This window comes from Callospermophilus lateralis, chromosome 4, assembly GCF_048772815.1.
Source record: "Callospermophilus lateralis isolate mCalLat2 chromosome 4, mCalLat2.hap1, whole genome shotgun sequence".
Lineage (NCBI taxonomy): Eukaryota > Metazoa > Chordata > Mammalia > Rodentia > Sciuridae > Callospermophilus > Callospermophilus lateralis.
The window spans coordinates 88717328-88743549 of record NC_135308.1 but is presented as its reverse complement, the minus strand read 5'-3'; the positions used below and the strand labels follow the sequence as shown (position 1 = coordinate 88743549).

General features: G+C 36.2%; 1 protein-coding gene across 1 annotated transcript in view; it reads left to right on the top strand.

Annotated features, from left to right (window-relative positions):
* The window catches only part of Gys2 (glycogen synthase 2), a 52681-nt gene extending 26829 nt beyond the window's left edge, over positions 1 to 25852 (top strand). The window contains exons 6-16 of the mRNA XM_076852723.1: positions 1461 to 1578; positions 1895 to 2015; positions 4374 to 4480; positions 5134 to 5193; positions 5899 to 5977; positions 6714 to 6827; positions 17173 to 17299; positions 20471 to 20566; positions 21532 to 21695; positions 22740 to 22820; positions 25631 to 25852. Coding sequence (XP_076708838.1) covers positions 1461 to 1578; positions 1895 to 2015; positions 4374 to 4480; positions 5134 to 5193; positions 5899 to 5977; positions 6714 to 6827; positions 17173 to 17299; positions 20471 to 20566; positions 21532 to 21695; positions 22740 to 22820; positions 25631 to 25852 — 1289 coding nt within the window. The remainder of the gene's footprint in view (positions 1 to 1460; positions 1579 to 1894; positions 2016 to 4373; positions 4481 to 5133; positions 5194 to 5898; positions 5978 to 6713; positions 6828 to 17172; positions 17300 to 20470; positions 20567 to 21531; positions 21696 to 22739; positions 22821 to 25630) is intronic.
* The last annotated feature ends 370 nt before the right edge of the window (positions 25853 to 26222 follow it).

Below are 26222 nucleotides of genomic sequence, written 5' to 3'. Positions count from 1 at the left end.
TTTGGAACCTGTAAATATGTTTAATTAGTATGTGTCCATTTAAAATAAAAAGTAATGAAGTGAAGGTATTTTTCATAATAAATTATAATCTAATCCCAATGAAAAAAGAATAAAGTTATTTGTTTTAAATAATAAATTCATGTAACAAATTTAATTTATGACATTATCCATATGAGTATTGCTAGGAAATCTTCAGAAACAGAGAGACATATACACAGAAAATGGAGAGAAGACATGAATTACTGGTGGTCTCCTGAGCTACTCCCATGAGCAGGTGTACCACCCCTTCTTAGTTTCTGATGTACATGAATATAGAGGCCACCAGGTGAGCTCAGGAGGGGCCATGCTAAGTGGTACCACAGACTGGGATAATCTGGCTATAGGTGGATGTCTGTTGGGGGATGGGACAACCTAAGGTTCTGATTCTGAAATGGGGACATCGGAAGGTGAGGGTAGTAGCCTCTGTCTTCCATCTTCAATATAATCTCATGACCTCTGAGGTTTTCCTAGGTCTCATTCCATTGCTCCCTACTCCAGTTCTGTCTGAAACCTTGTCGTTGGGGATCCAGGAATGGGAAGGGCCATCTCTTTATGTCTCCTAATGGGCAAGACCCACCTCTTCCTACACCATTTTATATGGGACTTAAGCATCCACACATTTTGCTATCCAAGAGGATCCTAGAATCAATCTTGAATATTAAGGAACAACTGTGTAGCAAATGGCAGATTACTTAGTAAAAACTCATGAAAATAAAAAAATTTTTTTCACATAAGAAATGATTAAAAAACTTGGGACCATTCCTAGAGAACAGCCTTTTATTAATAAAAGATTATTCAAAACAGTATGACATATTTCTAATTCTAGCTCAAATCTCCATTGCAAAAATTACCATTGCTGGGTATTAAACTTTTTGATATAGCTTCTTTTTTTCCCCCTTGTTTTTGTTTTTAGTGCTTCTAAATGTGATAACCCATGTAATCAGTTCAATAGGTGGTTTCTACTATGTGCTCTGAGTAATCTCTCTCTTGTTGATGACCAATATATTGAAAACCAAAAATGTCTTCTTGCCAGAACAAAATGTTCGGGGCATAATGAATCAGTTGTATTAGAAAGAAGAAATTAGCACAATGTGTCAAACTGTGTTCTACTATCATGTATGACCAATTAGAACAAATAAACAAAAAAGTCTTTAAAAAAAGAAAAAAAATAGAACTAACAAATCAGGAATAAGAAATAGAAATTTTATTTCATTGTACCAATCACTCATTATTTTTTAGATCAAGTACTCCTGATTTCCTATCTCCACCAAAAGACTGCATTCTGAAGTTTTATGCATTTTAAATTCTATGGTTACAAACTGGAAATGTTAGTCTAATATTACAGACTTAAAAATACCTTTTCTCCTCTAAAATGCTACTTACTACCTCTCAAAGGCTTCACTTTTGTTCTGCTTTTCCAGATGTAATTACTCCAAATGGCTTGAATGTTAAGAAGTTTTCAGCAGTGCACGAGTTTCAAAATCTCCATGCCATGTATAAGGCCAGGATCCAAGATTTTGTTAGAGGTCATTTTTATGGGTATGCTTTTCTGGGCTATTTGTTTATTTATTTACTTAGGCACTGGGGATTGGCCCTAGTCATTTGCTTATACTAGGCAAATTCTCTACCACTGAGTTGTATCTCTAGCCCATGCTTTTCTTTACTTAAAGAAAAAAAGAAAGAAAAAAGAAAAGAAAAAGCATGCGATTTTTCATATCTTTAGTAGAGAGAAAGCAGGATCATTTTAGTAAATGTTTCTCTATCACAGTCCCTCTGTTCTCCAATGGAATTCATGTGTACATTTTGTTGCTGTTGCCTTATTTAATATGAAACTGTTTGGCTTTTTTTTTTTTAGTCATTTGGACTTCGATCTTGAAAAGACTTTATTCTTTTTCATTGCTGGGAGGTATGAGTTTTCAAACAAAGGAGCTGACATCTTCCTAGAATCCTTATCCAGATTGAACTTCCTGCTGAGGGTAAGAAAGCTCTAGGGCAGGACACAATGTTCTTCTAGCGATGACTTTCTTCTTTAAGAGTGAAGAACTTCCTGGCTTCTTAAATAGCTTTCAAGAGGATGTATGATGCTGAACATTTACAAAGATAACCTTATCCTGAAAGTGACACTGCCCTTTCAATTTACATATTAGAATTATTGAATTGTTCACCTGCATATTTATCTATATTGTCCAGTATGTTTTTAAAAGAGAACCTCACACCATATGTGCTAATATAAGAAGTTGTTATAACATCCCTTTTTCCTTCCAGGAGCTTATAATCAGTTGAAAGATAAATATAGAGAAATTGAGTGGATAGATAACAAATTGTCACTCTTTTTTTTCTAAACCAATGAAGATGTGGCTTGGGCATATCTCAATTGCAGTGGAAGATGTGGCTGGAGTACAATAGGTATCCTAAAACTGACCCTGGGTATTGCATTTAGCCATTCAATCACAGGTATCTCTGACCATTGCCACCCTCCTCCAACTCAAGCAGACCTTCCGAGTAGCATGTGCCATGTGGCTACCTGCCAAGTACTACAGCACTAGCTCTCTGAAGAACAGGACAGACACATGTCAACTGTTTCTCCTCAACTCACTAGCCATGTTCCCTTTCCAAGTTTAAGAGTTTCAAACTCCAAGTCTAGGAGATGTCCTGCCACCTGAAAACACAAAGAAGGAAAAGTAGGTTCTTCTTCCCAGAATTACGGCATTTCCCCACCTCAGGAAGATGGGCCTTAAAGAGGTTCTCAACTAATTCAGCAATAAAATATGTACCATAGAGATAACTATTTTAAAAAGGTACCATGACATAGTAACTGATTAAAATAATTTGTTTATATTACAATCCTATTACAAATATAGAATAAGTAACAGGAAAATATCCCCAAGAACCTAATGTAAAATTTTGAACTTATTAAGATATTGAGCCAATCTAGATTTCCCTGAGTTCTGTACTCTTCTCCAGTTAATTTTTTTCAGGGACATAGATTCATCTTTGCCTTAGAGAAGATATTGTACCAAGTACTCTAAAAGATTCACTGAAACCACATTAATAAGGAAGAAATACATGAATAAAAATCCCATTTGCAAAATAGAATCCAAGATCAAACAGATTATTCTGGTATAATCTTATTTCATATATGAGTTCATTCAATAATCTTAATAAATGGACTCACAACTATATCAAACACATATCATGTTTAGGAACATTATTAATAAATCTATCAATATAATTATTATTGAGAGTCATATTATTTTTAAATGTGAAGAAAAAACCTATTGCTATTATGCTAGTCAACAAACATAATTATAGTACTTGGAGAAGTCAAAAGAAGGCATTCTTTTTTCCATATAGTGTACATTTATTCTTTGGTTGCACATTGACTACTTCTGTGGTGAGTTTCTTTCTTATCGTGTGGTTTTTGTAGATTTCCTGAACAAAATGTCAGGCCCCAGAGTGCAGAGGTCGCATACTTAATGGTCAAATGCCTCACGCACAGGAGATAGTCAAACACACATATGTTTGCAGTTGGAGTTTATACATTTACTTCCCAAACTGCTAAGCTAATAGCACTTGTGGGACATGGAAAAGAATTTTGAATTTTAGACTCAAAATCATCAGTTTAAGTCTCAGCTTTGCTCTAAGGAGCTCAGAAGAAATATTAAACCTCTCATGGCTCCCTTTTGATATTGATAAAATGAAGAAATTGATACCTATTGTACATGGTTATTATGAGCACTGGGTCAAATTATGTGTTTTAAGTGCCCTATCACAGTGCCTGCTGCACAGAAGTACTGAGCCTGTATGTATTCCCTTGATTTAGGCCTGAATACCAAAATGCAGCATAAGGACAATCAAGACATTTGACAGAAAAACATAAATGATCTATTGGTGCCAATCAATGTGAATAAACTAAAAAAGATTAAAAAGAACAAACTAGTAGTCAATCCTCATTAAATTTCTAATCTCAAATTTTAAAGAATCAATTTTAGCCTTGAAATATTAGCTCCCATTTATTATAATTTTTTAACCACAGAAAAGCACAGTGATATGGATAGCAATTGTTACCTATTTTAGGTGATAGATGCCATGAAAATATTTTATTCCTGAGTTTTCAAACTGTTCATTGACAAGTCTTGACTGAAAGCCAGATTTAAATTAACTTGCTAAAAAAGTCTTAGGAAGATAGAAGTCATTTCTCTGTGAATCATAAGTAAATCTTTCTGTCTAAACACATGTAAAAACACTATTTTATCAAAGTTTAAGGTCCACCTGTCACATGCTTTTGCAATCTTTGACAGTTGACTCTGTTGTGTTTTCTAATCCCTCATCAGATGCATAAAAGTAACGTCACAGCAGTGGTGTTTTTCATTATGCCTGCCAAGACAAATAATTTCAACGTGGAAACCCTGAAAGGACAGGCAGTGAGAAAACAGCTATGGTAATCTCACGTCTCGTGAACCTCAAAGCAATAAATGTAAAGGGGTTTGTTTTGAAGTGCATGATCTATGAGATATTTCCTTGAACGTTGTTTTTTTTTTTTTAACATTATTATAGCACAAATCGATTCTCTTCTATTGGGCTGCTTTGTTGGATTATGTAATCCCGATGACATCATGGGTATTATTGGAAAATCTTTGGAATGAGCAAACATGGAAGGAACAGTCTTCTGTAGAAATATTTAAAGATGGGTTGAATATGTGTTCTGCTTTCAATTGTGAAAATTTTTAAACATATGCCAAAGTAAAGAGATTTAGTGTAGAGACTTCTTCCACGCTCAGCCAGATTCAGCACCATCAACCAGTTCCCACACTTGCTGTCTCTTACACCTTCTGCCCTACCTGCTCTCAACCAGCTCCCATCACCATCAAGCAAAAAAGTTGAAGCTCTCGGAGTTGATCAAGATGTTCTGTTGCCTCAGCTTTGAAGTTTTTCACTCAAGCTAAATTAGCAAATAAAAAATAATAGAAAAAGTTGTGCCGAGGAGACTTGTATTTCAAAAATTACAAGTGATGAAACAGTAGCATTGTTATGACAAATGAAGATTGAAAGTTATAATGCTGTCTGAATTAGAAACCTTTCCATTTCAAACAGGGACACTGCGCATTCTGTGAAGGAAAAGTTTGGAAAGAAACTCTATGATGCATTATTGAGGTAGGTGTTCGGAAAAACACACACTTCAAACATTTAGGACTTCACTATTCAAATTTAACCATCCAGACACTACCATGTACTTACTTTGTTCTAAATACAAGGTAATTAATATAATAGCCTTTGAAGATACGTTATCATGCGAACAGTAGTTTTATGCTTTGTTTGACAAACACCAGTAAACAGCTTGAATGTTTGAGAACACATTTGCTTATGCTGGCAGATTCTATGTCCATGTAACTCTTTAAAGGTTAGTATGTCAATCTGAAACAGAGGGTGGGCTCAAGTCAAAATGCAGGTGTGTGTGTGTGTGTGTGTGTGTGTGTGTGTGTGTATACACATATATATTTAGATATATTGGTCATGATGAATATTTATATATCTAATTTGTATTTATTTACATGTTAAATCTATGTTATCATCCTTACTTAATAATTTGGATAACATAAAAAATAAATAAATAAAAATATATGTGCATATGTCTGACACTTAGAAAGCACTTAATTATTGCCAACTATTTTTACTTTTTTTAAAAAATATTTTTTAATTGTAGTTGGACACAATACCTTTGTTTTATTTATTTTTTATTTTTATGTAGTGCTGAGAATCCAACCCAGGGCCTTGCATGTGCTAGGCGAGCACTCCACTGCTTAGTCACAACCCTAGCCCCTGTTTTTATTTTTATTATTAACATGTTTTTCCTAACAGAGGAGAAATTCCTGACATGAATGATATTTTGGATCGAGATGACTTAACAATTATGAAAAGAGCCATCTTTTCAACTCAGGTAAAAAGAAAAAAAGTGCCCACCATTTCTCATAACTGTTAAAATCAATCTAAGTCAATATTTTAATTTGCTGGAATGTACTAATTTGGAAAATTTTTAGACTAGAGGGTTATAAAAGACATTCTCACATAGTTACCTGAATCATGTCCTTTTTTGAGTAGTTTTAAGGACTTCTTTTAAAACTCTCACGAAACTTGTTTTTGTATCCACTTGCAGAATTGATTTGTAATTAACTTATCCAGTTTAAAAACTATATACTAACAACACCAAGCCTTCTAAATTTTTCCAAAAGCATAGAATTTGTGTTATGGTTGAAAAAAAAAGTGAATGTTTTTTAGTAGAATGGAATTATTGCAAAAAGGATAAATCATGTTAGGCATGCACTGGAGCTCTTGTCCTAACAGGAAGGTACCAGGTGCAAGAGGGCAGTTCTGGAAAATTCCAGGACACCCTTATATTCCAAACAAGTCTCCAAAGCAGTCACAAAGTTTAGATCTTTCACGTGGTGGCTTCAGATGGAAAACAAAAGTTACATGTGCTTACCATCTGTGAAAGGAAGTTCTCAAACCCATTATCTTCCTCTGAAACACACACAAAACTTAGTCATGCTCATCAGTGTCATCTGCAAAGTCTGAGAACCATAAAGGTTGCTTGAAATGTCAGTGACCTATTGTTAAATTAGTCACCCTTATTAATTCTTTGCACAATTGACATTTTCTTCCCTCTATTGCTTCAGCGACAATCTTTGCCTCCTGTGACCACGCACAACATGATTGATGACTCCACAGATCCCATCCTCAGCACCATTAGGCGGATTGGGCTTTTCAACAACCGTGCAGACAGAGTCAAGGTAGACGTAATTGGTTTCGTAGGCCTTTTCACAGTTATAAGAATACATTTCTGGAGAATTGATGAGAAGTCTTAGTTGTTTTAACATCTACCAGGATGTTTTAAACATTTCTAAATGAAATTAATTGCTTCTTCTTTTAGGCAATTACAATATAATGAATATTTTGGTTTCATTCTTGAAAAGCAAAGCATTTTCATGGTTTTGAGTCAGAATTCTACAACTTATTGAACAATATTATCAATAATTATAAGAAAATTGACTACGATACAAATGTATTCTAAGAATTTCCTTAATGAAGGAATCTGATATTAACATGAATTATGTTTATTTTTTCCTGATAGAGTTCTATTTAAAGGGATAATATAAGAGACTACCAGTTTTAGAGAAGGTGTTTTTATGTGCTTTTCTATAGACCAATTCATCCTTTTGACACTTGAGTTTCTGTAATGGCTAGGTACAGTATTGCATGCTGAGGATATTTACATGAGTAAGATCCAGTTCTGCCAATATGTGCTTCACCTGATGTTTACCGAACCTGTTATGTTCTGGGACGGAGCTGGGCGTGGGTGGCAATGGTGAACTTGTAAATAGATGATTGCTTAACTCTGCTCAGTTTCATTCATCAATGTTCAAGACGGAATTGTCAGAAGCTGTTAGGAATCTTTTCTAAGCCCCCCACTCTTCCTTTTTTTCTGACACTTTTAACATATGACTTCCTTGAGAATCCTGTGTTATCTTCAGCATCCCTCCAGCCGATCTCAAATATAGGTTTCAACTTCTTTTTTTTTTTTTTCAGGTTCTATGAACAGTTGTGGAATCTCATTGTTTCCCATATTCTTAAGAAATTTGCCCTATCAGTTTCCTCTCTCTCTCTCTCTCTCTCTCTCTCTCTCTCTCTCTCTCCACAGTGTGTCAACACCAACTTGGCCTCATTCTTACATAGTTCATCATAGACCTATATTTGTCAATTTTTTGTGTCTTAGAAATGAAATGGTGGGGGCAAGGAAAGCCTCATGTTTTCCTGTACATTTCTGTTTTTCTCAAAACCTTTCTTGTCACACCCATATCTAACTCTGGTCTTGTCTGTGAGGGTCTGCCAGGAGCCTGGCATTTGTTATGGACAATAGAGATGGAAGGAAGGAAGACTGGAAGGTGGGAGGGAAGATGATAGGTCATGAGGCTGGCTAAGGTTGATGCTTCCCTTGCCCTTGGGAAAACTCAAGCTGGAGAGTCCTGTTATGAGCCTATGTGACTGTTGAACCCTGCCCTGGGTAGGGCAGTGATTTGGATTATAAATATAAGAAATAAGGGAAATGAAGACAAATAAACAGAAACAGATGAAACAGGACTCAGCGGATCACCAGAGCTCCTGGTAGGAGAATGCTGGCAGACTATGAGGAAGATCTGCACATTTATTATATAGGTTTAAACATCAAAGGGATTCACTGTGAAAAGGCTTCTTTTTAAAATTTATTTTTTTTTCTGATTTGTTATACGTAATACTAGAATGTATTTCAATTCATAGTACACATATAGAGCAAGATTTTGCATGTCTCTGGTTGTACACAAAGTAGAGTCACACAATTCATGTCTTCACATATGTATTTAGGGTAATGATGTCCATCTCATTCCACCATCTTTCCTACCCCTGTGCCCCCTCCCTTCCCCTCCCTCCCCTTTTCTCTATCTAAAGTCCTTCATTTCTCCCATGCTCTCTCCAACCCCCATTATGGATCAGCATCCACATATCAGAGAAAACATTAGGCCTTTGTTTTGGGGGGATTGGCTTACTTCACTTAGCATGATATTCTCCAACTCCATCCATTTATCTGCAAATGCCATGATTTTATTTTCTTTTAATGCCAAGTAATATTCCATTGTGAATATATATCCCACAGTTTCTTTATCTATTCTTCTATTGAAGAGCATCTAGGTTGCTTCCACAGTTTGCTATTGTGAATTGAGCTGCTATAAACATTGATGTGGATGCATTACTATAGTATGCTGATTTTAAGTCATTTGGGTATAGACTCCTTGGAGTCTATACCCAAATGGTGGTTCCATTCCAAGTTTTCTGAGAAATCTCCATGCTGCTTTCCAGATTGGTTGTACCAATTTGCATTCCCACCAGCAATGTATGAGTGTGCCTTTTCTCCCACATCCTTGCCAATACTTATTGTTGTTTGTCTTTATAATAGCTGCCATTCTGACTGGAGTGAGATGAAATCTTAGAGTAGTTTTGATTTGCATTTCTCTAATTACTAGAGATGTTGAACATTTTTTCATATATTTGTTGGTTGATTATATATATCATCTTCCAAGATGTGTCTGTTCAGTTCCTTGGCCCTCTCACTGATTGGGTTGTTTGTTTTCTTGGTGTTAAGTTTTTTGAGTTCTTTATACATCCTAGAGATTAGTGCTCTATCTGATGTGTGTGTGGCAAAAATTTGTTCCCATTCTGTAGGCTTTCTACTCAACTCACTTATTTTTTCTTTTGCTGAGAAGAAGCTTTTCAGTTTGAATCCATCCCACTTATTGATTCTTGACTTTATTTCTTGTGTTATAGGAGTTTAATTAAGGAAATCAGGGCCTAATCCGACATGATTAAGATTTAGGCCTACTTTTTCTTCTATTAGGTGCAGGGTCTCTGATCTAATTCCTAGGTTCTTGATTCACTTTGAGTTGAGTTTTGTGCATGGTGAGAGATAGGGGCTTACTTTCCTTTTGCTGCATATGGATTTCCAGTTTTCCCAGCACCACTTGTTGAAGAAGCTTTCTTGCCAATCTATGTTTCAATTATTTTTTCAATGCTGGGGATCAAGTCTAGGGCCTCACACAGGCCAGGCAAGCACTCTGCCACCAAGCCACACTTCCAGACCTGAAAAAAATTATTTGTGAGTTCAATGAAATAATTTCCCAGGAATGGAGAAGCCCTTTATTTTCTAAACATATGAAACACTTTGGTATCTTTGTGTCTATGCAGATGTTAGTATCTCTTTCTGAAACACCTTTATTGTAATCATTTAACAGTTTCTTTGGGAGCAAAACTGAAAGTTTTCTCTTCCTTACACCTTCTCCTAACACACATTCCTCTACACCACAGGGAACAGTTGCTTCCTTGTCTGCATCCCATGACACTTTATATCTACTGTTACTGTAGAAACCATCACGTTAACTTATGTATATATTTTAGAAATATATATGTCCTCTGCTCCAGAAACACTGTTTGAGGCAGTGATCAGTTCCCATTTGTATTGTCTCCATTTGGGTCCTCTATGAAGCTTATGCCAAGGCAGGATTAGATACGCAGAAGAATTACTGGAGGAAATGCCTGTGAAGGATAAAGGGGCTGAAATGGAGAGAAGGCCAGGAGATGCAGGTCAGACAACCATGAATGGAGACCAGAAAGAAGGAAACAGGAAGACCACAGAAGACAGCCCAGTTCTAAAATTAGCTTAGCCTTTCTTTCCTTCTCTTTCTTTCTTTTCTCTTTTCTCTCTCCCTTTCTTTCTTCTTTTCATAAAGGAAAGTTAAATGCATTTAGTGAAAAACTAGAATTAATACATTAGTTAGCAAATATGCCAAAAACTACACACAGCAGCAGCAGCACTTATGATGACTCACAAAGGGGGACAGCGTGGTAGGACCACTCGATAAGTGGTTTGTCAGTTAATGAAACTAAAACTGCACACACGTACACCTATGAACACAAAAATAAAAACAAAAGTGATTTTCAAGGACACAATCTACAACCAACACAAAATGAGAATTATTTAGAATTATTTTTTCTTAATACAAAAGATGATTAGTGTGTGTGTGTGTGTGTGTGTGTGTGTGTGTGCATGTCAAATGATATTCTGTTGAGTTATTTAAAATATGTTCTCATTAGTATGTACAACATTTCCTGACTTTAGCAACCTTTCCTTTCTGTTTCGTCTTCCCGTACACCTTCCAATTACCAAAACAGTTTCAGAATGGCAGACATTTGGGTGCCTTCTTCTATGAGCAGTTTTAATAGGGATTCCTATTAATAGCAATAGGGATTTCCCAAGCAGAAGTTGCCCATTAAAGTAATCACCCGTTTGGAATAAATGGGTTGGCAGCAGTACCGGTCTCTACCAGTTTATAGGCTAAGTGCAGCTGCTGTAATAGACCCAGAAGCTGCAGGCAGATGGGGCTGTCAGTCAAGATCCCTGGGGCCAGGATCTCTTGAAGGAAACCTGAGCTGTATTTCCAGGGCTGCTGTATTTACAAAGAAAGCCATATCCTCTCTGACTTGCAATTCCTGCCACTTTTTCAACTTACAAGTTTACTTATCTGCGTGTACCTCAGTGTTCTCATCTGTAAAATGGTAGTAAAATAATCACTTATGCCTAGAATTGTGAAGGTTAAATAAAAAGTAAGTTCTACATTTAGCACAGTACCTGGCACACAGTAAACGCATATAACTGCTAGAAAATGGATGGAACTGGAGACTGTGTTACATGAAGTTATCCAGACTCGGAAAATCAAGGGTTGAATGTTTTCTCTCATATGTGGAAGCTAGAAAGGAATAAAAAGAATAGAAAAGGATCTCACAAAAACAGGGAGAAGGAAGGGGATCAAAGGGAGGAAGTTACTGGGGAACGAAATCTACCAAATTGTGCCATGTTCACATGTGAATATACCATAATGAATCCCATTTTTATGTATGATGATGATGATGATGATGATAATACAACAATAATGGAAGGGAGATCAGTAGAGTAGGATTGTGAGAAGGATGAGAAAGGGAAGGTATTAGGAAATTAGATTAATCAAATTATGTTAATGCATGTACAAATATGGCATAATGAACCCCAGTATTATTTATAATTATAATGCACCAATAAAAATAAATACATTTTAGAAAATAAAAAGAAATAAGTACTTATCCAAGTACTTAGTAGATGATAGGTACTCAATAATTTTTATAAGAGAAATATGAACAGTTTGGTGAGTAGAAAAAAGTAGATTTGTCTTTGACTTCAGGATTTGTTAAGATATTTTATAAAAGTGATGTCACATTAGCTGCTCTTGATCAACAAGCAGTTTCTTATGCAGACAGGAAGAAGGGCAGCCCAGGCAGAGGAAAAAGCAGATGGAAAGGCACAGAGATATAAAAGCACATGGTTTATGTAGGGTGAATGGAAATGGACATTTGTCTCATACAAATTATTTTTATGCAGTTAAACTCATGAATATATCTTTTTTTATGAATATTTTGAGATGTACACTTATTATTATCATGAAGCAACCACAAACCCAAATTAAAGTATAGCAACTTCCTGACATTTAATATATATTCAAAGCACTGAGATAAACTTCTGTCCATTCAGCATTAGGTATTTAATTTTATTAAGAGAATTCTCTAAAAACTTGACAGTAACTTAGGCTTGTGTTAATATAAGTACCTGTTGGTAATCTGCACATAGAACTCTATAGACTAGATCTTAGTATTCAGAGTGGATTAAGTTTTTGATATTAAAAACAGAAAACATTGAAGATTATTTTGAATTTAAATATGTTCATCTCCTGTCCTGCCTCGGCAGTATTCTACTGTGGGAAAAGTCCAGACTTCAGGTCTCAGGGCTATGCTGCTACCCGTGAAATTAAATGAACTTCCTGAAACCTTACTTTCTTCATGGATAAATAAAGAATCAGATAAGTTTTCTTTTGCTTTTTCCTGTTAACCTAGGGCCTGCTGTGATCCAGGTACGCTGCTGGCATTGTTGGTATACAAGCTTTCATTGAATCCGATTACCTGACCTCTGAAATCCCTTCCTCAGCCCTGGGCTTCTGCAATTGAATGTTTTATGGCTCAGAGCAGCTGCTTCCTTATTTTAGTTGTGCCATCATTCTGTTTGACTAGGAGAAAAATGAATGAGAGGTGATGTTTTCATGTTCTAAGATGAGCTTCGGAGAGTAATTTTCCTGAGCTTAGAAATACTAACATAAGTACAATGTTTTTCTTGTTCTTGGCAAAAGGAGAACAAGGGGTTGTTGATTTGGTGACTACACAGATGCAGTATCTATGTCGTTTGTATTTTATTTTATTTTATTTTTTTAGTGCAGTACTTTGCACATTATAGGAAACTCAAATCATGTTTTATGAAGGAAAATGTTTTATCTTACTTTGCCATTTTGTAATACTTGTGATTGAACGAACTGCCAACTTTATTGGCTTTAGATATTTTACAGTTTATTTCTTATTAAGTTTAACTTATTCCTATGATCTACTGAGATATGACTAATGGTTGTAATGTCCTTGCGGATCAATGAGTTAAAATTCTTCATTAAAATGAATACTTCAGACTATTTTTCACTTTAATTCTTATCATATGATGAGATTGTAAGACAGTAAAATCAATTTGGTAATGATTTAATAATGCAATGGCCCTTGTTATGTCCTAGTTTCTTATAAAATTAGAATCATGAAAATGTCTATTCTACCCATCTTACAATGTTGCTAAGATTAAATGAGGTAATATATGTGGAAATCACTCATAATATGTAAAGTTATATGCAAATGTTGTTGTGATTATTGTTACTTATTCAACTTAAGGCTTTTCTTTAAAGTGATCTCTTTGGAAGAATATATATTTATTCCAGGAAGAAAAACTGAAATCTTGTTCTTTGTTCTCTGCCTTTAGATCTCTTTCCATCTCCTTCCAGGACAATTCAGTTCTAAAGCTATTGGGTAGGGTGACACAAGGCAGGTGTCTGTACTTGAGTGAGAAGCATGCCATCATGTTAGTTCAGAGAAAGGCAGGAGGCCCCAAGCAGGATGAGGAAAGTTCCACGACAGAGAGCAGCCTGGAGCAATAGCAGAAACAGATGTGAATGGGGGGGACATCTAAGCATGGAGGAAATGGCAGGAGAAATATGAATTACACAGAAGGAGTATGATCCAAGAAATGATAAATTAAGGATAATGAAAGCCAGGGATAGTGTGTGTGTGAGTGTGAGTGTGTGCATATGTGTGTGTGTGTGTGTGTGTGTGTGTGTGTGTGTGTGTGTATTCCTTATCCCAGCCTCCACTATGAGGCCAGCGCATTGGTTTCATTAATGAGGCTCTTAGCATAAAAGTTGACTAGTGAGATCGAAATAAACACACAGACTCAGTTACCTTTTTCTATGACCAGGTCCGAGATGGCTCCCCTCTCTGGTTTCCATGTCTAACTGCCCGGTAGGGCAGCAAGGATTACTCAGGGCTAGCAGGAGAGAGAGAGAGAGTGAGCACGCCAGGGAGTAGCCTTTTATTGGGGAACAAGAAATTCAGGGGAGAATTCCATCCAATGAAGGTTGAAGGAGGGCCGCACTCCAAGGTCAGGGTCAGTGATTGGCCCCCGGGGTCAGTGGTCAGTTACACCCCCACACGGACAGGTTCTCTCAACAGGAGAGGGCCGGGAAAGCTCCGACACAGCCAGAGCACCTCAGACCCAAACCGGGAGTCGCCCAGTCACATGTGAGAATGGCTTCCCACACCAGCCCACTGGGTGTGTGGCAGAGTGACAAGACAATAACAATGAGCTTACCTAGCACTTAGGTTTTGGGTTCTAAATACCATTCTTCACTGAAAGGAATTAGGGTTCCATGGAGAAATGGCTGAATTTAGGTATAGGGAAAGCTGAGAGATAATCTAATAATAGTAATTGAAGATTATATTAAATATGAGAAATAGGAGCATTCACTCATACAGATAACAAGTTAAATAGCTGTTCAAGTCACGAATTTTCAATTATAGCTGTGATTTCTTGCTGCCTTTCAGAACTTTACAGGCAGTGTTGTTCTTACCAGTTGTTATGAGCTTAGAAATTCTAACATAAGTACAATGTGCATAAAAGTCTATTGGTATACTTTCAGAAATATTGTGAGCCAGTTTGAAATATAGCTGTCATTAAATTTTATGTAAATTTATAAGTAAATAAATAAATTATACTAAAGAGAAAGGTAATGCTTACGATTCAGCAAATCTTTATTGTTTGCTACATGTTATTATTGCCTATGCTTTGAGGTTATTTATGCCTATCCTATTCATTTGACCCAAGTACTCAATAAGGATGTGCTATTTACTGTTCTCCCCACCTCCACGTTCAGAGACATCACATTGGGATTATTTGTTTTGTTTTGAAACAGAGTCTTGCTAAATTGCTCAGGTTGGCCTTGAATTTGTGATTCTCCTTTCTTAGCCTCCCGAGTCACTGGGATTACAAGCATGCATCATTGTCCCCAGCACATGGGAGTATTTGTAGAGTGAAAATAGGCAAAAACTACAAATCACAGATGGATTTATTTGTGCATTGAGGGCTGAGGATGTGATTCAGTGGTAGAGTGCCTACCTGGCATTTGTGAGAACCTGAATTTGATCCCAAGAACTGCAAAAAGAAAAAAAAAAATGTGTATTGAACTCTGGATTTAAGAAAGTGATTTAAAAATATTAATAATGCAAAAGAAACTTAGAAACATGTTTTGTTCAGTAGCCATTATGTTGTGAATGACACAAAATATTTCCTCCATATTAAAAATCTAATATTCAATATGTGTAATAAGAATTGTGATGCATTCCACTGTCATGTATTTAAAAATAAAAGCAATTAAAAATAAAAATACATAAAAATCTAATATCCAAATTAACAAAGAAGTCAACTGTCACACTGATGAGTCTATGAAGTTCTGATAAACATCTCTTTCACTTTTACTCATTAACAAAGGGAATCAACATTTAGGCCAGAACTACATTCAGTCAATTGAAGCTGATTAGCAAAGATTTTGGCATTTTGTGAGAACTAATTGACTATATAGAATTTACAATAAGGAGGGGCTAGGGTTGTGGCTCAGCGGTAGAGCGCTCACTTAGCGCATGGGAGGCTCTGGGTTCGATCCTCAGCACCCACATAAAAATAATTAAATAAACAAAGGTATTGTGTCCCACTACAATTAAAAAAATAAATATTAAAGAAAAAGAATTTGCAATAAGTATATAATACTCCTTATGTATATAATACTCCTTTAATAGACTTCATTTTTTTAGAGCTTTTTAAAATCACAGCAAAATTAAGAGGGTTTCTATTTACCACCTGCCCTCAGGTATGAACAGCCTGCCCATTATCAATATCCTTCACCCTAGAGGTACATTTGTTACCATGAACCTACATTGGCCCAACATTATCACAGGACACCAAGATTCACTCTCGGTGTTGTACATTCTTGGATTCTGACGAATGAATATAATGACATGTATTCATTATTACAGTCTGGTATAGAATAGTTTCACCGCTCTTTGCTCTGCCTGTCCATTTCTCCCTTTCCCCTAACCCCTGTCAACCACTGATCTTTTTACATTCTTTATAGTTTCGTGTGTTCCAGAAAGTCATCTAGTTGAAGCCATACACATTGTATCCTTTTCAGATTGGCTTCTTTGACTCAATAGCTTAATTCTTTTCAGTACTGAATTATAGCCCATTATTTGCATGTATTATAATTAAGTCATCCATTCATCTACTGAAGGACATTTTGGTTGCTTCTAAGTGTGGGCAATTATGTATAAAGCTGATATAAATACCTGTGTGCAGGTTTTCATATGCACATTTTTTATTATTTAAAAATTGTATGCTATATATCATCTGTATGATTAAAATTTATAATAAACATATCAAATAGACATTTATACTCTGGTTTCTCAGTTTGTAGATGCCAGCACACTACTGCAAACAGGCCACGGTAAACATGTTGCCTTTTACTCTGAGTGAAAAGAGATTTTGAGCAGGGGCATGACTGACATTTTTAAAGGGTCACTTCCATTGTTCTGTTGAGTAGAGACTTTGTGGGAAAAAAGCAAGGAGATATAGTAGGAAGTAATTGCCTCCAGGTGAGATGGCTTGGGTGAGGTCCTCTTGTATGATCTGATCCTTGTGCATGGAACATGTGAGAATGGTCTGTTACATAACTCCCCTCTTTCCTACTTGAGTTACGAACAGATTGATAAATAAGACAGGATCAGTGATTGCAGAAACAAATATAAATCAGGGCTAGATTGGAGGATATGTAGTTTAGGGTGAGAGTAAAAGTGAACATGCCAACTCCCTAGCCTGCCACCTGAGCCCTGAAACCAGAGTCTCCAGAGGAGGCATTATACCGAGTGGAGAGGGGAGGAAAAAACACCTAGGCTTTTTGCTTTTCCTTTTTTCTTATCTCTTTCTTCCCTCTTCCTCTGGACATAAAACATAAGGGTTCTATGGAAATAACCATATTGTTGGGGACATTTTGTTGTTGTTGTTGTTTCTTAATTGTCCTCTTTTTCTCACTTGAGTTTTCCTTTTTTTAGGTGATTTTACACCCAGAGTTTCTATCCTCCACCAGCCCCTTGTTACCCATGGATTATGAAGAGTTTGTCCGAGGTTGTCATCTTGGAGTTTTTCCATCATACTATGAACCCTGGGGTTATACTCCAGGTACGTGACATGTACAGATTGTAGAATATTTTGGATTTATTATTATTATTTTATGTGCATGCATATAATATTAAAGTTGAAATGTAATTTCTACTAAGGTCTTGATATGTAATTTCTACTAAGGTTTGTTTTAAAAATGATTTTAATTGGATCTATCTCAGTGGTCAATTTTATGCTTTGTAGATCCTGATTTAAGAAAAAGGACAAAGATTATGTAAGTATAGCATGATATGGTTGGTCATACTTTTGTGGCTATTTGAATTATTAGTTCATTGCAATTCAAATAAAAAGAAGGTTTTATATAGATTACTCATCCTCTTCACTAATATGAAGGAGAAATTGCAAGTAGAGTTAATATGATAAATAATATTCTAGTAATATAGTTCTCTGAACTTATTTAAGAAGAATATGTTTTGTAAAATTAAGGGATGCATTCAATCTGTATTAGGTAACAGTCACATTGTTAAAGAAAAAAGTAGTAAAGAAAAAAGTGCACAGGGAAAAATCTTCACATTCCTGCTTCTCTAAAAAACAAATAAAGGCTTAGCGGTAGAGCGCTCACCTAACACGTGCAAGGCCCTGTGTTCAATCATCAGCACCACATAAAAAATAAATAATTAAATAAAATAAAGGTATTGTGTCTGACTACAACTAAAAAATTAATATTAAAAAATGGAGAAACAAACAAGCAAAACAAAAAAGAAGAAATAAAATTCAATGGTAGAGATTGTCACCGATGGCATTATCCCATTGAGAAGCTCCTCCCACTTCTGTTTTTTGTTGTTGTTGTCTGTTTGTTTGTTTTGTTTTTTTTAACAGATGGTGGATTGTCAGATCTGCTATTTGTTTTTCCTTTCTGGTCTCTAATAACAGGATTATTGTTAGCATCAGGTTTGCAGGTCAGTGGTAGAACTTGTGATCAGCATGCACAAGGCCCTGGATTCAATCCCCAGCATCACCAAAAAAAAAAAAAAAAAAAAAAAAATTTAATAAATAATAAAAGGGAAATAAATATTTTGAAAGATACTAATTGCAAAGAATAAAATAATGACTTTCTTGTCTCCTATTGGTAATCACAGATATTCTTCCTGATAGATACAATTCTGTTAATAATTTTAGAAGATGAAGTTCAGAAAAAATATTTATAATTAAGAGAATAAATGTTGCTTTTTGCATCTCAATGCCATCACTGATGTAAAGTTCCAGTACCCGAGGGCAGCATAGGCCAAGGTAAAGGGAAGAACAGGCTGATTATGAAAGAGAAGAACTTTTCTAATATTTGCATTCTTATCCCAGAATTTAAATATAGAATTTAAAATCCTGTAGTAACACCTTGTAATCCTTATAACAGAAATGACATGAGGGTTCTGCATCTGTCAATAAGGACCTATTCTATTGCTTTAGATTCTACTATGGATAATTTCCTTACAGCTATAAAAACATTAAAAGTCTGCTCTAATGAATACAAACACTTATTTATTTTTCCACATATTTATTTTAATTTTTTAGTTATTCATGGACCTTTATTTCATTTATTTTTATGTGGTGCTGAGAATAGAACCCAGTGCCTCACACATGCAAGGCAAGCACTTTACTACTGAGCTCCAACCCCAGCCCTTTTCCACATTTTTATTGGTGCATTGTAGTTGTGCATACTGATAGGATTTGTTGTTACATATTTGTACATGCACACAATAGAACAATATAACTTGGCCAATATCACTCCCTAGCATTTTCCCCTTCCTTCCCTGCTTCCTGCCCCTTGGTCCCTTTCCTCTACTGATCTCCCTTTGATTTTTGTAAGATCCATTCCCTCCTCCATTTTCCTTTTCCTCTCTAGTTTGCCCATATGAGAGAAAACATACCACCCTTATGCTTCTGAGTTTCTTATTTCACTTAAAATCATAGTCTCTAGTTCCATCCATTTTCCTGCAAATGTCATAATTTCATTCTTTATAGCTGAATAAAACTCCATTGTATATACAGACCACAATTTCTTTATCCATTCCTCTGTTGATGAACACCTAAGCTGGTTCCATGGTTTGGTTATTGTGAATTGTGTTACTATAAACATGGATGTGCATATATCACTGTAGTAAGATGCCTATAATTGTTCAGGGTAAATACCAAGGAATGGTATAACTGGGTCATATGGTGGTTCCATCCCTAGTCTTTTGAGGAGCCTTTATACTGATTTCCATAGTGGTTGTACTAATTTACAGTCCCACCAACACTGTAAAAGAAGCACTTATTTCATTTAATTTATTCAATGAACAGATATTGAGTTTGCATGGTTACCTGACAATTTATATTAAGTGTTATAACGGTATTCAATTTAAAAAATAAGGATCTGTGAGTTTCCATGGGTGCATAAGATTTTTTTCTGGTGAGAAGTTCCAGAATTTTCATCAGGTTTTCAAAGGGACTGGTAATATCTAAACACTTTTTTCCCCTTCATCATCCCCCCAAATCAGAGAACCCCTATGCTCTTTCAAGCCAGGAGGAAATCCTTGCCCAGCAGGAGATGAAACTACTGCCTTAACTTCATGGGTAATGGGGAGATCCGTTTGTTACCAATAGTAACTCCATAATGAAATATAGATTCCTTGTTAGAAATTCAGGCATTCTGGAAGGCAGTAGATTTTTAAAGACATAGAAGATATATTCTGGAAAAAGATTTTGATCAAAAAGTGAGGGAGGACTGAAAGAGATCATGGGTTCACCAAACACTTAAAAAAGTGAAAGGAGTTTGTGCAAAGAAGACTAAATGAAAGGAGAAGCAGATTGTGTTTGAAGCACATTTATCCTATCCCATAAACTTGACAAGTAGAGTCAGGAGCTTACAATGGAGCAAACAAGCAAAACCAGGGGCACTTAGAGAGGCAGTAAAGCATAACCATTCAGAGCAAGAACTCTGGAGCTGGATGTCTGGCTTCAAGTCTCAGCTAGACCACATGTCCTGGCATTGTGGAGGGGAACAAGTTACTTAACCTTCATGGGTTGATGAGATGATTAAATGATTAATGATGCAGGTGAAGAGTTTAGTACTATGCCAGACACAAAGTAAACATTGCTTTTACTAGGCCACCTAGGGCTTTTTCCTCCTCTGCAAGCATATGGAAGGTAGGAGCCAGTTGGAAGCCAATGGATTCCTTTGTTTTCTCCTGGCAGCTGAATGCACTGTGATGGGTATCCCCAGTGTGACCACAAACCTCTCTGGCTTTGGTTGTTTCATGCAGGAGCACGTGGCTGATCCTACTGCTTATGGTGAGGTTTTTCATCCTTAATCTAATCCTGGGAGGACTAACCTCTAACCACATAGAGCACAGGGTCTTAAAGGAACCTAAGTCTAATGTTGTTTTGATAATTAAACTGATGTTTATACTTCTTTCATAATTAAAAACAGATTCAATTATGTGGTCCATAAATAAGAATGCTATTAATAGTAAATATATTTCCCAAGAGAGAAACTGCATAAGGACTGCAAAACCTGGACAAACTTTGCCCTTCACCTATTTTTTTTTTGTTTTGTTTTGTTTTGTTTTGTTTTGTTTTGTAGTGGTTGTTGCTTTGTCTTAAGTCTGGTTAGGTCCTCTACTTCTTAGAAGTGATATTACAATAACTATAGTCTTAAGAGTACCTATAATGATTGTTATATAGAAAAAATATATTATTATTTTAAAGGTCATTGCAAATTGGAAAAATTCATGTAAATTTTTTAAGATAGGAAAATTTGTATATCACCATCTATTTGTTTATGTTGCCTAGCAGAAAGAAAAGTTAGAATGGAATGGTTTCTTTGCCTACACCTATTCAATTCCCTCAGTACTTACAATGGCACTGCTCTCTTACCTCAGACTAGAGTGTGGTTCTCAGCCATGGCGGCATGGTGGGAATGCTGGGGAGTCTTAAAAGCACTGATACCCACGTTCCACTCCAAGATTCTAGTTAGTGAGCATCCCCTGGAAACATATAACTAAAGAACCAGACTTTTCTAAGTAAGATTCTCTTCATTGGACGTGTGCTGGTGATAGTTTTAAGCCATTAGAAGGAGATCATAGAAGAAAATTAAGCCTTAGAAGAGAAAAGACCAAGTGGAGGCAATAATTGAGTCAGGGAGCATATGATGCATAAGGTTTTTGGTAGAACTAAAGAGATAATGGAGAATAAGAGAAGAAATGTTTTAAGATTTGTCCTAATTTTACCTGTTCTTTGGCTTTTGTGCTCTCCAGGTATCTACATTGTTGACAGGAGATTCTGCTCTCCAGATGATTCTTGCAATCAGCTGACTCAGTTTCTCTATGGATTTTGCAAACAGTCACGGCGCCAAAGAATCATCCAAAGGAACCGGACTGAGAGGCTCTCAGATCTTCTGGATTGGAGATATCTAGGGAGAGTAAGCAATTTTTTTTGTTAACACAGAGGGCAACTTTAAAAATCCCATTAAAATGTTGATTCTGGTTATAAATCTGTGAAGTCAGTTCAGTGTCATAATTGCTAAAATCTCAGTGATATTTTCATGTGCTTTTAAACTTAATGTGAGTTTTCAAATTCCTAAGCCCAATTCTTCACATTTGGTTTGAATCTATCTTAATAGCAAGTCCATCAGGATCTAGCAGTAATCTAACTAGTTATTCTATTGCTGAAGCTTAACTGAATGCATTACAAGTATACAGAGATATTTCCTGAAGAAGAGGAAAACATCAAGAATTTCCTCACCTGCAGTAGGGGGGTGGAAGTGACATCATTTTTCAAAATGACGAGTACAGGAAAGGCTCCCATTCAGTCATGCAATAGGTTTGTAAGCTCAAATAGTCACATATCTTAGAACTGAATGGTTTAATAATAAATATATGAACTTTGCTAGGCAAGCTGAACTTTCCCAGCCAAATGACAGATGCTGCCATTTGCTAAGCATCTACAGGAAGTAATGCCAGTGCTTCATTACAACTTGGAGGGTGAATTTTGCTATCCTTATTTTTAAATGAAAACAGGAAGACAAAGCTCTTAGAAGTTGGTTCTTACCTAAAATCTGAAGCAGGATTTATACCTAGTCTCTCTGACTTACAGCCTCATCTCCTTTCTGTGCTGTGCTGTTTCTCTAGAATGAAACCAGTGTTTTCAGTCATCTTAGTGCTCAATTCAGAGCTCAATGTGGTCTGTTTCCTTCCAACTTTGTATTTCTTTGCCTATGCATTGAAAAATAATAAGACTATAACTAATCATTTCTTTCCTAATTATCAAATTGATTGGATAGTTTCTGCCACTTTAAAATATATGTTTGTGTAAACACAAACACATTTTTATATATACACACACATATATAATCTCTTATATATGTGTATATATATAAGAAAAAGGCCTTACATAATAATGTGATTATTTAGATATCTATATTTCTATCTATTGTTTAACACATAAACTGGTTTTCTATCAACAGTATTACCAGCATGCCAGGCACCTGACATTAAGCAGAGCTTTTCCAGATAAATTCCATATGGAGCCTACATCACTACCAGTGGTAAATATATAATGTATTGTTGATCTGTTTTTAAAGATAAATTTCTTATTTATTATAAGTTCTAATGTTGTAGGGACAAATGAGGCAAGGCACTGAAGATAGCAGGAAACAGTTTTATTTGGCTGCAGTCAGGTTCAGAGGGCACAGCTTTTGCTGTAATCAATTAATCCCCTGAACCCCAAGTTCAGGGAGTTTCAGAGTTTTATACCCAGCATATAAGGGGAGGGGCTCAGAAGTTCACAGTCTGCAGAAGTTCACATAAAAGTAGCTTTTTCTTTCACTGTTTTGGGCAAGTTAACTCTTCAAGGACAACACCTGAGAAGGGAGAGCTTCTTCTCCCCTTTTTTTCCTCCTCCTGCCAGCTGTTACCATGGAGCCCAATTGTAACTTATCTTAAAAATGTAGACATCTCTGTGAAGCCCAGCTCAAGGCCAGAGGCCTTGTTTGCACATTTCTTCAAAGTACTATACTGGATACGTTTGTGAAAAACTAGTGAGGGGGTGTTCAGCACCTGGAGTGCTGCTATCTTCTCAGCCAGTGGCCAAGTAAACAGGGTGACAGGAAAATAGGAAGTTTATCTACATTGAACTCTTTTGCAGAGACTCTTTTGCTGACAGTCCTAAAATCAGCCAGGATGAAGTGGGCTTTTCTGTGGAGAAAGGGGGTGCCACTTCACTAACAACACTCTTTAATTAGGAAGTAGCTAAGTAATAAGCTGTACACTTTTTATGGTGTCAAATCAAAGCAATAAATAGACAATTTCACAAATCAAACTACTTCAAAGTCCTCGATTCAGAGTCAGTGCTGTATAGGATGAGTAGATAGCTGATTCCTGTCATTGGAGAAACACCCCCATTTGGTAACTCTCTCCAATTTAATGCTTGAAGTGGATCTGTTAGGCATCTATTCTTTTAGAAGTTGTTCAAAAATAAATTGGTTTGCTGTAACAGGATTTGTTATCCGAGGGATGTTTAAATATAGGGTGACCACTTGGCAAGAATAAAATAGAATAAATTCAAGCATCACGGGAGGAATTGGACCAGATAAGCACTTATGTTCCATTCAATAGTGCCCACCAGGGAGTCTTCTTCTAAAGTCCAACTCGATGTTTATATTTATGAAACTAACACGGGCCACATTTGCCATCAGATTCACTTAGAAAGGTAGAAGACTGGAAACACAATTTAAAGCAGGGGGGCATCAGGTATTTTTCTTTAATGAGATTAGTCCTTGCAAAAGTCTAAACAGTGGTCAAGAAGTAGATATCTTTGGATCTCTATGTGCAAGAAGATAGAACCAAACCACTGAGTATAAGATCCACCTCAGTGGAACCTAGTGGCCTATCTCTGTAGTCCCAGGTACTCAGGAGGCTGATGTGGAAGGATCTCTTGAGCCCACAAGTTTGAACAAATCCAGGCAACATAGGAAGATCCCATCTTAGAAACCAAACAAACAAAGATTCAATTTAACTTTGTAGTTCTATGCCCATCTGGGGCTAATATCTTGTGCAAATTTTCACAAACACAGTTCTACCATCCCCACAAGGAATATGCTCAATAACAAGAGTCATCACATTCAGGGACTCCACAAATCTGTGGATTCTCATCAAGTATTTACCAGTCCTTCAGAGTGGATGGAATCTGATCAGTCTGGGGTCAATTCTACCATAAACAGTTTTGCCCAGTATCACAACTTATAGTCTACCTACATAGGTTTCCAGAGGTACAGATCTAGAAAGATTAGCCTATACAGAAGGTGAGTTTTCTTAATTTTTGTATCTGTAAATTCCCACTCCTGTGTTTATGATTCTAGCAGAGAGTTGATTGCTTAGCTTATTTAGAGGCAGTCACTCCACTTGATTACTTAGATATATTCATCCACTTGTCTAGTTATTCAACTAATTAAGTATTTAGCACTTACTCTATGATGGTCCTTCATGCAAGATTCAGCTCTTTTTTATATTGCTTTCAGGTAAAGTATCTTAATGTTGAAATGATCATACATGTATGACATAATAATGTGCAAAAATGATTGAAACACACTGCAACATGTGTATACATTTGGTCTTCAGTTCGAGCCTTTGCAATCTTAAAGGGTGGTGATCATGCTTTCCAGCTTGTTCCTCGTGTAGCATTGTGGTGCCTGATGCATAGTTGGTGCTCAGTGTGTGTTTATTTTGTGTTTTCTTAGTGAATCTTAGGTAGCAGGACCATTCGATAAAAGTGATATTTACTTATTAACTTAAATGACAGAATGTGATGGAGTTTCATGGTCAAGTAACTGCCCTGGCCTCCAGGATTCTTTCTAGAGGTGACCATTCATGGCATGCTAAGTTGCCCATGTCCTGCAACTTTGCTATGCAAATCTATAGATGACATAAAGACTGCCAGTATCGGCAATGTGCATGGCCATTGAGATTAAATACTCTGGGTTCATCACAAACTTGGTACAGATATCTGCTTACCCCTTATGTGTTTTAGGACCTAGGACAAGGCATTTGGTTTTTCTTCACCCTCGATTTTCTTTTGTAAATGAGAACAAATCTATCAGAGTGTTACCTAAAAGTTAAATGAGATAACCTGTAGACAGCATCTGCCACATGTCAGTGCTTAATGAAGGATAGCTGTATATCTAATACATTTCTCTTGAACCTGGTGGTACTAAAATCAAAATGAATTAAAGTTTAATAGCACCTGAACAGATCACAAAAGATATCTAAACTCATTGTTTTCACAAAATGTGCATACATAGTGTTCACATCACTGCAAGAAGTCATTATACTGTTTCTGTCTTCCTTTTGTCTTTGGCAGACAGAAGGGTTTAAATATCCCAGGCCTTCCTCAGTACCACCTTCCCCAGCAGGGTCTCAGGCCTCCAGTCCTCAGAGCAGTGATGTGGAAGATGAAAATGAGGATGAGAGGTACGATGAGGAAGAGGAGGCGGAGAGGGATCGCTTAAATATCAAGTCACCATTCTCTTTGAGCCATGCTCCTCGCGGGAAGAAAAAGCTGCATGGGGAATACAAGAACTGAATTCCACACTTGCTGAGCAGAGCTAATGTAGTAAGAATATGGTAAGAATGATTATTTAAAAGAATTAAAATGCTGCATTTCTTCAAAGTATTACAACGGAATTTATTCACTGCCTTAAAAGTTTAGGAGATTAAGTGAACAGCAATTTTGTAATTTAGAATGAAATCCAAGTCATTGCTCCCAACTCTTGTTTCTCCTGTAAATTTAGGCATGAGGAAGAGTATTAAAGGGGCAAGACTGGAGGTATTTTTAAAATGGATGATTTAAGCAATAAGAATTTTATTTAGCAGTGTTTATTTTTAAATTATCATTATCTAATCCTTTGCTGTATAGTGTCTATACAGTTTCTACACCCTACCAAAAAAGTCTT